Source organism: Dermacentor andersoni, chromosome 7 (assembly GCF_023375885.2).
Source record: "Dermacentor andersoni chromosome 7, qqDerAnde1_hic_scaffold, whole genome shotgun sequence".
Lineage (NCBI taxonomy): Eukaryota > Metazoa > Arthropoda > Arachnida > Ixodida > Ixodidae > Dermacentor > Dermacentor andersoni.
In genome coordinates, this window is record NC_092820.1 from 30,236,696 (window position 1) to 30,249,624 (window position 12,929).

Genomic DNA, 12,929 nt, shown 5'->3' on the forward strand with positions numbered 1-12,929 from the left:
GGTAAAAATAGTGAGAGCGTCCATCACCTTCCCTTCATAATTTGATACAGTGGCTGTATATGCATCTTTACCTTTCACCCAGGCAGCATCAACTATAGCTGCCAGTTGGTTCTGCTGCTCTGTTTCCTGCAAGAGTGCTTTAGCTCTTGCCTTTCTCCTTTCGAAATTATATTCTGGATGCATGTTTCTGGGGAGAGGGTTGGTTCTAATCTTGTTCCTAACTTCAGTTCTTAATTCTACTTCAGCCTCTATTGGGCTCCTTGATGTATTCAGTTCTGCACCTGTTGCCTGTAATATGTTCCTGCCAGCTCGTGACATTGTCAATCTTTCGTGTCGCGCTAGCTGTTGGGCCTCCCTGATTGCTTCCATTGTGTTGTGCACCCCTAGTCTCATGAGTTTGTCGGTTGCAGCGTTACCGGGCATCCCTAGGGCTAATTTAACGAGCTTTCTGAGCATCACATGAAGTTTGTTAAGTTCTGCGTTTTTCCATTTGAATAATCCAGCCACATAAGTGAAGTGACAGAGAGCAAAGCCGTGTATTAGCCTGAATGCGCTGTCTTCTCCTAACCCTCTGTGTCTATTGGTAATTCTACTTAGTAACCTAATGACTTCATCTGTTTTATTCGAGATATGTTGTATTGTTCTATATTTAGTATTGTTTCCGACTATCTGATACCCAAGAACCTTGATTTTTTCAACTAGCCTGATTGCGGATCCTTCTTGAGTGTATAAGCACACTCTTGGCTCATCTTCCGGAATGTAACCTCTTGGTTCACGACCTTTTCTGCGATGTTTAATGACTAAGATTTCTGATCTGGCTGCCGAGGATTTCAACCCCATGTCTTTCAGTGTGTTCTCTACAACATATAAACTTTCCTGCAATCTGCTCTTTGTCTGTCCTACATTGCCCTTGGCACTCCATATGGTTATGTCGTTGGCATATATCACATAATGTATACCCTCAATTTTCTCCAGATTTCTTGCAACCTTGGACATTGCTAAATTGAATAGCATGGATGAGAGCACAGCCCCTTGTGGAGTGCCCCTATTTCCCAAATTCTTAGCTTCTGATTTATGCTCACCCAGCATGCGTTGTGCAGTTCTATTTCTAAGAAAGTCCTTAATCATGTTAAAAAGTCTCTTACCTAAACCCATGTCCGAGAGAACTTCAAGTATTGCCTTATGATTTACGCGATCAAAAGCTTTTTCCACATCGAATCCCAAAAGAGCTTTCGTATGCGCTGGGCTAGCTTGTATAAGTTAGTGTTTGATCAGCAGCGTAGCATCTTGAGTTGACAGCCCGGGACGAAAGCCGATCAAGTTGTATGGGAGGATGTCGTTCTGCTCGACGTATTTCGTGAGAAGATTTAGGATGACATGTGCCTAGACATGACGTTAAGGAAATAGGACGGAGGTTGTCTAGAGTGAGTTGTTTGCCTGGGTTTGGTATGGTACTGTATAAATGTCTATAGAAATCCTCAGCCACTTGAACTTGTTGATTAGCTTGGAAAGTTGTGCGAGTTCTATTCTAGCTTTAGGGTTAGAGGCTTTCATACATTGGCGTTTCTCAGTCAGATCTTTCGTCTTCTACGATAGCTTACCGGTATCCTGCCTAACAAAGGTGCCAGCGGCTTTATTGCACACTCCTTAATGATGCCCACAAGATTGTAGTTCATTGCTTAAAAACTAAGGTCGTTTTCTTGAGCTAAAACCGAATACCTGCTCTGTAGCTTGATCCGCAATTCCTCCATTTTCCCTCTTACCGCTAACTCATACTCGTACCAGTTTCTTCCGTTCCCTCCTCAAGTCTAGGCTAACTTGAGATACTTCCATCCTATGGTCGTTGAAGCGCACCTTACCGAGCATGTCCACATATTGTATGACGCCAGGGTTAGCGCAGAGTATGAAGCCTATTTCATTTCTAGTCTCGCCATTCGGGCTCCCCCACGTCCGCTTACGGTTATCCCGCTTGTGGAAGAAGGTATTCATTATCCGCAAATTATTGCGTTCTGCAAACTCTACTAATAACTCTCCCCTACTATTCCTATAACCTATGCGATATTCCCCCACGCCCATCGGTATAGTGTATATTGTTTTGACTTTACACATCGCCGATTCCACGTCTTCATAGAAGCTTTCAACTTCCTGGTCATGATGACTGGATGTAGGAGCGTAGACCTGTACGGCCTTCAATTTGTACCTGGTATTAAGTTTCACAAGAAAAACTGCCACCCTTTCGTTAATGCAATAGAATTCCTGTATGTTACCAGCCATATCCTTATTAATCAGGAATCCGACTACTAGTTCTCGTCTCTCCGCTAAGCCCCAGTAGCACAGGAGGTGCCCGCTTTTTAGCACTGTATATGCTTCATTTCTCCTCCTAAGGTCACTGAGACCTATTATTTCCAGTTAATGTCCGCTAATTCCTCCAATAGCACTGCTAGACTCGCCTCACTAGATAACTGTTGTAGCGGCGGGTGCCGCCCAAGTACACGAACTGCTAGCAACCAAACAATCGGTTTATTGCTACATACAGTCATATATATACACATAGCGACACTGGTGCCTCTGGCGGCAGGTGATCCCCAAACCGGAACCGAAACCACATATACCCCCCCCGCCCAACATATTCCCTTTCTTATATAAAAAAAAAGACAGCTACTTGGGTTAGTGATTTAGTAGTGGTAGTACGTTAGTGCTCTTTTACAGAATTATATTTACAGTAACAACAATGTGCTTGTCTTATGCACTTAATACCAAAATATAAAACAAAACGAGGAAAACAAGATACAACTCCATTTATGTCTATATTTCACAACGTCAGCAAACTCAACACTCGTGCAGATTGTGACAGGTTCATGTTCACTGCAAAACGTGTTTTTCTGTACTTAGTGTCCATAGCGGTCTGGAGGTCTTCTATTCCTTGATGGCTGTACCCTACGCTGAGGTCCCGATGCTTCTGAGAAACCACTGGCGGCAGGCGAAGTCTCTTCCGGCTCACAGCGGCTCACTGGTGCCATAGGCGGCTGCTTCGCAGCAGCCACAGCTGAAGTTCCGGTTGGCGCTTCTGAAACGGGTCTCTCCAAGGTAGGTGGTGAGCTGCTTTCCATAGCGGTGTCATTTGTATCACTCCTTTCCCCCCACCCACAGATAGATGCAGAAGCTCGTGGCATCCTTGACAACTTTGAAGCGTTCCACGTTTTTCCATCATCAAGTTGGAAAGACGATTGCCCCTGCTTTCTTATCACTTTTCTTGGGCGGCTAAAAGCCAGGTCACCTTTAAAAGCAGTTGTTTGTCTGCGTACTCGTACAAGGTCACCAACATTCACTTTGGTTTCCCTTGCGGCCCAACGAGCGTCTGTGTATAGTTTACTGGATTACTGCTTTTGCTTCACCCGTTCGCGTAGGCGGTGGAGCTCTGAAGTAGGGTCGGTTGCATATATTGCTGACGGATACCCAACGACATCGAGCCGAGTCCTTGGCAGACGTCCATGCAGGAGAAGTGCTGGAGCCACTGCAGTTGTGGCATGCGGCGTACAACGGTAAATGCCCAAGTATTCTGTTACCGTTTGGCGTAAGGGACGCTGCTCGAGTGTAGCCACTTGAACAAAGCTTTTAAAAACTCTGTTGAACCGTTCTACCTGTACGTTTGCTTGCGGGTAGTATACGGACTAATGCCGCAAGCGGATGCCGCGATCCTGCAGAAAAGCATGGAACTCTCGAGATGCAAACTGTGGCCCGTTATCGCAAACAATTTCCTCTGGGTAACCTTCAGGTGCGAACACTGACACCAAGAAGCCTGTTACTGTGCGTGTTGTGGCTTGGTCGCAAAAGTATACTTCGGGCCACTTAGAAAAGTAGTCGACCAGCGTGATCGCATATCGACAATCGTGTGGTGCTCTCTCAAATGGGCCAACAATGTCCATGCCAAGCTTTAGCCACGGTTCTTTTGGTAAGGGGACCGGGTTCAATGGTGCAGCCATAACCTTCGTGCTCTTGTCCGCTGCCTGGCATATACTACACGTTTGAATAGCTAGCTCGACTTGCCTGTCCATGGCTGGCCACCAAAATTTTTCTCGCAGACGTGCTTTCGTTCGTACAATTCCAGGGTGAGCCTCATGATCAGCGGTAATTATCCGCGCTGTAAGTGATGCGGGAACCACAAGGCGTTTGCCACGTAAAATCAAATTGTCCACTACTGACCGTTCATCGCGAAGTTTGAGGAAAGGTTGAAGCTCACCCGGCAGAGATTTTTGCGCAGGCCAGGACGATTCAATGTAGGCCTTGGTTCGTTGCAGTGTGCTGTCTTCCGACTGGGCCTGTTCAAACTCTTCCCTGGTAATGCAAGAAGATATAAGGGCAACTGATACAGTTTCATCTGGAAAAGTCTCTTCTTCCTGAGGAGGTGACGAAGGGAGACGAGAGAGCGCATCTGCTACTCTATTTTGCGAACCCTTCCGGTACTTTACTGTATAGTTGTACTGCAGTAGGCGCTCCGCCCACCGTGCTATACGCAAAGGACGCCTTCCTGGCCCTTGAGTAGACAGCAATGCTACCAAGGCTTGGTGGTCAGTAAGCAACATGAAATGGCGTCCCCACAAGTAAACATGCCACTTCTCGCACGCCCAAACACACGCAAGCGCTTCGCGTTCTCCTACTGAATATCTCCTCTCTGCAGATGAAAGCACTCGAGAAGCAAAGGCGACAGTGTGTAGTTTCTCTCCCTCCACCTGTTGGAGAACCGCTCCAAGCCCACAGTCTGAAGCGTCAGTGGAAACAACAACTAGAAGAGATGCATCGAACATCCGCAGGACTACGATGGACGCAAGTGCCTCTTTGATCTTTCGAAAACTGGAGTCTACCTCGCCAGACCAAACAAATGGTTGCCCCTTTCGAAGCAGAACGCGCATCGGTTCAACCATATCGGCAAAGTTGGGAACGAACCTAGAGTAGTATTCGACCAGTCCCAGGAACGATCGAAGGCTGGCTGTATTGGTGGGTGCCGGTGTATCCTTGATGGAAGCAACCTTTTCCTCCAGCGGAACAATACCACTTGCTGTGATCCTGTGACCCAAAAATGAAGGTTCCTGCGTATCGAAGATACATTTGCTGTTCAGTTTGGGTCCTGCCTCTTTACTGCGTTGAAGTACTGCTGCAAGGTTATCTATGTGCTCCTGCCGGCCCCGCCCGAAGACTATAATGTCATCTATATAGAAGAGCACGCCCTTACATCCTTGCAGGACTTTGGACATCATACTCTGAAATGCAGAAGGCGCGGAAGCCAGTCCGAAGTACACTCGTTTAAAACAAAAGAGGCCTTCGTGAGTTATAAATGCGGTCAAATCGCGACTCGCAGGGTGAAGCATGACCTGGTGGTAAGCTGATGCGAGGTCTAGCTTAGAAAAATTTGTCGCCCCCACTAAACTATGCAATAGCTCTTCTGTATGAGGAAGGGGAAAGCTGTCTTTTACGACAGCTTTGTTTGCTTGTCGAAGGTCTACACAGAGGCGAATACCTCCCTCTTTCTTCTTAACGACCACAATGGGTGACACCCATTCAGATGCCTCCACCCTCTCTATCACGTCCAGATTTTCCAACCGATGGAGCTCTTCCGAGACGAATGGTCGTAGCGAGAGCGGAAGGCGCCGAAGTTTGGATTGCATTGGCTGCACCGTGGATCGCGTTTTGACGTGATGCACAAAACCTTTCGCGAGGCCAAGGCCTGGATCGAAAAGAGATCCAAACTCGCCAACTAATCCCTTTGGGAGGTTAATATCCTGCACGGCTTTCGTCGGGTCAGGGCGCTGTTCCCTTCGAGAATTAGAAGTTAGCGCCGTTTCAAGGCAATGCAGAGATGACCCATCAATCTGTAGACCGAGGGCCTTGATGGCATCGATACCCAAGAGTGAGGTGCCTTGTTCTACGACGTAGTAAAGGCTTGTTGTGCTAGCTTTGTACGTAACGTCAGCGAAGAAACAGCCACGAACCGGAATTGGCTGTTTTGAATAGTCCAGTAACCGAACAGTCACGGCCAAAAGTACTTGGCCTTCCAAATACTGCTTAAAAAGATCGTATGCAACAGTGAAAACTGACGACCCAGAATCTACAAGGAAAGTTATGTCCGCACGGCCAATCGAAACTGTGACGTGAACAGCGGAGCGAGCGGCCGTCGTCACAGCCAGAATGCTCAAAACTTCCTCGCTCGGAGAGTCTTGGCTGTCTACCTCACCCACCGGAGCGGAGCCTCGTTTCTGGCAAACAGAGCGGAAGTGACCCATGACACCGCAATGGTGACAACGCTTGCTTTTGGCTGGACAGCGAACTGATGCTGCATTGTGCTGGGATGAACCGCAGCGGTAACAATGAGACTGGCGGTTTTGCGACCGCTTCGAGCTCTCGTCGGATGCTGGTGTACGCGTAGGCGTATTTCCACGAGTATTTATGCGTCCAACATCTACAGAAGGAAATTCTTGCAGATCATTGTACGCCTACTCAAACTGCCTTGCCAGTAGTACTGCTCTAGCGAACGAGAGAGACTTTCCTTCAAGCAGAAGACGCTCGCGCAAGCTCCGAGACGAAATACCAGCAACGAACTGGTCACGCAGCGAATCTTCTTCGACAGGAAAAGAGCATGTAGCAGAAAGCTCCCGCAATGCAGTGATGTACTCATTTACTGATTCACCAGCTTGCTGAAAACGCCTACTGAAACGATGTCGTTCGGCAACAACATTGCTTGTTGCCGAAAAATGAGCATGCAGAGCGGCGACTGCGATATCGTACGACGATACTTCAGGCCTTGTGTCGCCTGTGCCCTTGCTATCTTCCGACGTTTTCTCAGTAGCAGTTTGCTCACCGAGCTTGACGTTGTCCAACGATGGAAGTGGTAATGTATAAAATATGCGCTGACCTTCTACGCCGAGGCTGTGAAGAAGTAGTGCTTTGCGACGATCCGGCGTGCAGTCAGAGGCCCCCGAAGCAAGCAGATAGTTCTCGAAGATGCGGAACCATTGCGGCCATGCAACAGCAGGTCGACCAGGCACAGGCAGGAACGGGGGCGGCTGCGCGAGTCCAGAAATGCTCATGGCGCCGGAAAGCAAGCGGCAAAAGTCACGCCCCCCGAAATGGTCCCACCCTCGTCGCCAATGTTGTAGCGGCGGGTGCCGCCCAAGTACACGAACTGTTAGCAACCAAACAATCGGTTTATTGCCACATACAGTCATATATATACACATAGTGACACTGGTGCCTCTGGCGGCAGGTGATCCCCAAACCGGAACCGAAACCACATATACAACAATAACGTTCTAGCGTTTAACGTTGCCAGGTCAAGATTTAGGTTCGGCAATACACAACTTTTGCATTCTGCACGCACAGGTAAGACCGAATGGGGCAACTGGCCCCACTAAGGAACTGATATTAACGGTACCTTGGCCGTTGCTCATTGTACGTTATTTTGTTGATTGCCTTAACATCTAGCAGTGGACGATATGGGATTCTGTTCAGTCGTTCCTCGGAACCTTAAGAAGTGGCGTATGTGATAGTGTTTATGCACACATGGCCGGTATCTAGGCCTCCGTCGCTCTCTGCCTCTGCCGAGTCGCTGCTCGTGGTCTTCGTCAAGCATCCCTGCTATAGGCAACCCGAAAATCTGAAGGAACAGGGTTTCCGGTCGTTTGTAGTCATGATGATAGTCGATTGTGCCCCTGATGTTTATTTTGCCAGAAGTGACGCAATGATGACTTCCACTGCGTTCATAGCTAACTGTACAGCAATTATCTCGCGACTTCACTAATGTAGCTTCTCTTTTTCGAACTCTTCCTTCTCTTTCACAAATAGGCGTATTGAACGCATATGGAGGAGAAGCTCACGTCTTCATTTACCGGCAACGCTACTTCGTGTGATGAGAGATGCGATGCGATACAAGCTGTAAACATTGAAAACAAGGTTTTTCATTGAAATGTTTTAAAACAGTTGTTTTTGATGAATATATATTCTGAAGCTCTATTGTGGCAGAGCCGGAGATGTAAGGCATGGCGCTTACGCCCAGAACTGTCGCGAAAGGCGGGGAGCTCGGTTCTTTGTCTTTGATTGCTAAACCACGCACAATAAATTACCACACAAACAACATGGTTCTGAAGCAGTATAGGGCGTACACAGGAGAATTTTAGTCTCATAACGTTACAATGAATACCACAAGTAAACGAACAGCATCGAAGTGTTGCTACTCAATGACGTTGTCCATTTCAGACAGACGTGATCTTCGAACATAAATTTTCGTATTGTTAAAAAGAACTTGTGTAATGAATCCACTTCCGCCACAGTATTCATCGCAATACACATCCTACGTGGCAGCAGCCGCTGTACAATGTGGGGTGAAGGAGTCTATTAGCGTAACCAGAGCACGAATGGCGTATCGCGCACATTGGCCAGCACTGTTCCACACTAAATGCCCAGCATAATTAGCAATGTTAGCATAATTAGCAATGTCTGGCGGCGTTCATTTCGAGCGAGAAGGGAGGCGGCCTTTGGTTCCTCTTCCGCATGTAAGCTGTCTTCACTCGCTTGCAGCACGTCGCTAACCTTAACAATGTGGGCTCATAATTTCACTGTCATATGACAACAACTTCTGTTTACCAGCTAATCGATCCAATCCACTTGTGCCCTTCACTGGAGAATACAGTAGTAGAGTGGCAGTCTACGACACCCTTTCGCAGAGAGTGGAGTTAGCTGAGACAAGAAGTAAGGTAGCGCTTGACGGAGGCGTAGATCACTACGAAAGGATTTCGTGCTGCAGTGGTCTTAAAGTAGTTCCCTGCTACTGTTGCGCTTTATAAAACATTCATATTGCTAGGAACAGTGTTTACAATGACGAAAAGGCGAGCAGTCAGAAGACGACGACGACGATTAGAGGCTAGCATAGGCTGTTGCCTCTGGGCCAAGTACGGCGTATTCCCTTGTAAATATACTTCTATATAGCTTTTAGTCTGCGTCTTCCTACGTAACATATCTGGTGGAGGTGCACATTTCCTGTACCTCATCACGGAGCTGTACCTCGTCACGTCGAGCCTTCCTTCATGGCTCCCGGCGATGACAACTGCACTCAGCCGCCTCCGACACCTGCTGCCACTTCAACGACCTCCATCACTCTCCCCGCTCCCCCTGATCCTGGCGTATTCTCGGGCAAAGATGTGGAAGACGTCGACGACTGGATCAGTCTGTACGAACACGTCAGCCGCAATAACCACTGGGACCCTACTATCTTGCTCGCCAACGTAGTCTTTTACCTCGGTCGCACGAAGATGAGCTCACCAGTTGGGATTCGCTGAAGCAAAAGCTCCGAGACTTGTTCGGCAACCCGTACAGTCAGCAACTTGCCGCGCAGAAGGCGTTATCCGGCCGCGTGCAGACGTCAACGGAGCCCTACGTCACGTACATTCCGGACGTATTGGCTCTGTGCCGCAAAGCTGACGCACACATGACTGAGTCCAACAAGGTCTCCCACATCCTCAAGGGTATTGCCGATGACGCCTTCTACTTGCTCGTTTTCAACAACGTGGCGACGGTGGATGCAGTTATAAAAGAGTGCCGCCGCCTGGAACTCGCTAAAACACGACGTATTGACTGGCAGTTTGCCCGTCTACCCAACACCCCAGCGACACCTTCCTGTGCCGACGCTCCTCGTCCCAAAAACACTGGCGATATTACCAGGATCGTCCGGCGTGAGATCGAGGCCGCCTATCCGGCTGCCTTCGACTCCAGCGCCTCCCACGGACCTGCAGTCACGGTTTCCCTGATCCAGGCAGTTGTCCGCCAGGAATTCGCAAACATAAGTCTTCACACCATATACTCGGCCCATCGCCCTGATAACCACCCGGCTTCATCGATTCCGCCCCGTCCCGCATCTTCTTACCCACCACGTTTCCGCAACCCATCTGAATGGCGCTCTGCTGACGACAAGCCCATTTGTTTTCACTGCAGTCGAATCCGGCACATTTCTCGGCACTGTCGCAGTTGCTGGAGTTCCCCGACCCGGTCTACTTATACTGACGACTCTTGCCCCTCAGGTGGCCCTCCTCGTTGGTATGTCGCACACTCCGATAATGCCGCCACTAATTCTCCTACTCCGAACCGCCCCTATTCTTGTTCGCCTTCGCCCCAACGACGACAATCTCGCTCACCCCAGCCCCGTCGCTCCTTTTCGCCGACTCCCTTCCGACGCCGCTCCAAGACGGAAAACTAGACAAGGCAGCGCCTCGAGGTGACGTCGCATTGCTCCCTACGCCGCCAAATCCCCTATTGACGTTGCCCACACATCTGAACCTTCTTGACGTGCAAGTCCACGGTCTTTCTGTATCGGCTCTTATACACACTGGGGCGCCTTTGTCAGTAATGAGCGCTGACCTTCGCAACCACCTGAAGAAAATAATCACGCCCGCCACGACACGTGTTGTCCGTGTCGCCGATGGCGGAAGAGCCCCCATAATTGGTATGTGTGCCGCCCGTGTTCCTTTCGCTGATCACTCCACTATCGTGCTATTTACAGTCATCGCCCACTGTCCCCACGGCATCATCCTCGGCTTAGACTTCCTCTCCGCACATTCTGCTCTCATCGATGGTTCCACCAGTACAATATAGCGGGCCCTAATATCAGATATGCACGAGTACACAAATACATAGGTTATCTTGTAGATTTTGTCTAGCGCATCGGAAAATTGCATTTTGAAAGGCAATATTTTTTATACAATAAGGTACATGGTGTACTTCATTTCTGTGTGCTACATATTTATGCCTAATATAGTCTGTACACACATAGACTAAGGGTAGAAGGTGTAATTCGGCAAAAGAGAACACAGAATGAGTTGGTACAGGTCATCATCATCATCATCAGCCTAGTTACGCCCAATGCAGGGCAAAGGCCTCTCCCAAACTTCTCCAACTACCCCGGTCATGTACTAATTGTGGCCATGTTGTCCCTGCAAACGTCTTAATGTCATCCGCCCACCTAACTATCTGCCGCCCCCTACTACGCTTCCCTTCCCTTGGAATCCAGTCCGTAACCCTTAATGACCATCGGTTATCTTCCCTCCTCATTACATGTCCGGCCCATGCCCATTTATTTTTCTTGATTTCAACTAAGATGTCATTTACCCACGTTTGTACCCTCACCCAATATGCTCTTTTCTTATCCCTTAACGTTACACCTATCATTCTTCTTTCCATAGCTCGTTGCGTCATCCTCAATTTCAGCAGAACCCTTTTCGTAAGCCTCCAGGTTTCTGCCCCGTAGGTGAGTACTGGTAAGACACAGCTGTTATACACTTTCCTCTTGAGGGATAGTGGCAACCTGCTGTTCATGATCTGACAATGCCTGCCAAACACACCCCAGCCCATTCTTATTCTTCTGGTTATTTCAGTCTCATGATCCGGATCCGTGGTCACTACCTGCCCTAAGTAGGTGTATTCCCTTACCACTTCCAGTGCCTCGCTACCTATCGTAAACTGCTGTTCTCTCCCGAGACTGTTAAACATTACTTTAGTTTTCTGTAGATTAATTTTCAGACCCACCCTTCTACTTTGCCTCTCCAGGTCAGTGAGCATGCATTGCAATTGGTCTCCTGACTTACTAAGCAAGGCAATATCATCAGCGAATAGCAAGTTGCTAAGGTATTCTCCATCAACTTTTATCCCCAATTCTTCCCACTCCAGGTCTCTGAATACCTCCTGTAAACATGCTGTGAATAGCATTGGAGATGTCATATCTCCCTGTCTAACGCCGTTCTTTATTGGGATTTTGTTGCCTTCGTTGTGGAGGATTACGGTGGCTGTGGCACCGCTATAGATAGCTTCCAGTATCTTTACATATGGCTCATCTACACCCTGATTCCGTAGTGCCTTCATGACTGCTGAGGTTTCGACTGAATCAAATGCTTTTTCGTAATCAATGAAGGCTATATATAAGGGTTGGTTATATTCCGCTCATTTCTCTATCACCTGATTGATAGTGTGAATATGGTCTATTGTTGAGTAGCCTTTACGGAATCCTGCCTGGTTCTTTGGTTGACAGAAGTCTAAGGCATGCTGATTCTATTTGCGATTACCTTAGTAAATACTTTGTAGGCAACGGACAGTAAGCTGATCGGTCTATAATTTTTCAAGTCTTTGGCGTCCCCTTTCTTATGGATTAGGATTATGTTAGCGTTCTTCCAAGATTCCGGTACGTTCGAGGTCATGAGGCATTGTGTATATATGGCGGCCAACCTTTCTAGGAGAGTGTTCCCACCATCCTTCGACAAATCTGCTGTTACCTGATCCTCCCCAGCTGCCTTCCCCCTTTGCATAGCTCCCAAGGCGTTCTTTACCTCTTCCGGTGTTACTTGTGGGATTTCAAGTTCCTCTAGACTATTCTCTCTCACCTTATCGTCGTGGGTGTTACTGGTACTGTATAAATCTCTATAAAACTCTTCAGCCACTTGAACTATCTCATCCATATTAGTAACGATATTGCCGGCTTTGTCTATTAACGCACACATCTGATTCTTGCCTATTCCTAGTTTCTTCTTTGCTGCTTTTAGGCTTCCTCCGTTCCTGGGAGCCTGTTCAATTCTATCTATATTATAGTTCCTTATGTTCGCTGTCTTACGCTTGTTGATTAACTTAGAAAGTTCTGCCAGTTCTATTCTAGCTGTAGGGTTAGACGCTTTCATACATTGGCGTTTCTTGATCAGGTTTTTCGTCTCCTGCGATAGCTTACTGGTTTCCTGTTTAACGGCGTTACCACCGCCTTCTATTGCGCACTCCTTAATGATGCCCATAAGATTGTCGTTCATTGCTTCAACACTATGGTCCTCTTCCTGGGTTAAAGCCGAATACCTGTTCTGTAGCTTGATCCGGAATTCCTCTAGTTTCCCTCTTACCGCTAACTCATTGAT

General features: G+C 48.0%; 1 protein-coding gene across 1 annotated transcript in view; it reads right to left on the minus strand.

Annotated features, from left to right (window-relative positions):
• Positions 1-2,997: 2,997 nt before the first annotated feature.
• Positions 2,998-12,929, minus strand: part of LOC126535426 (uncharacterized) — a 51,037-nt gene continuing 41,105 nt past the window's right edge. Inside the window, exons 3-4 of the mRNA XM_050182307.1 lie at positions 4,204-4,335; positions 2,998-3,067 (exon numbers count right to left, since the gene is read on the minus strand). Of these exons, the coding sequence (XP_050038264.1) occupies positions 2,998-3,067; positions 4,204-4,335 (202 nt within the window). The remainder of the gene's footprint in view (positions 3,068-4,203; positions 4,336-12,929) is intronic.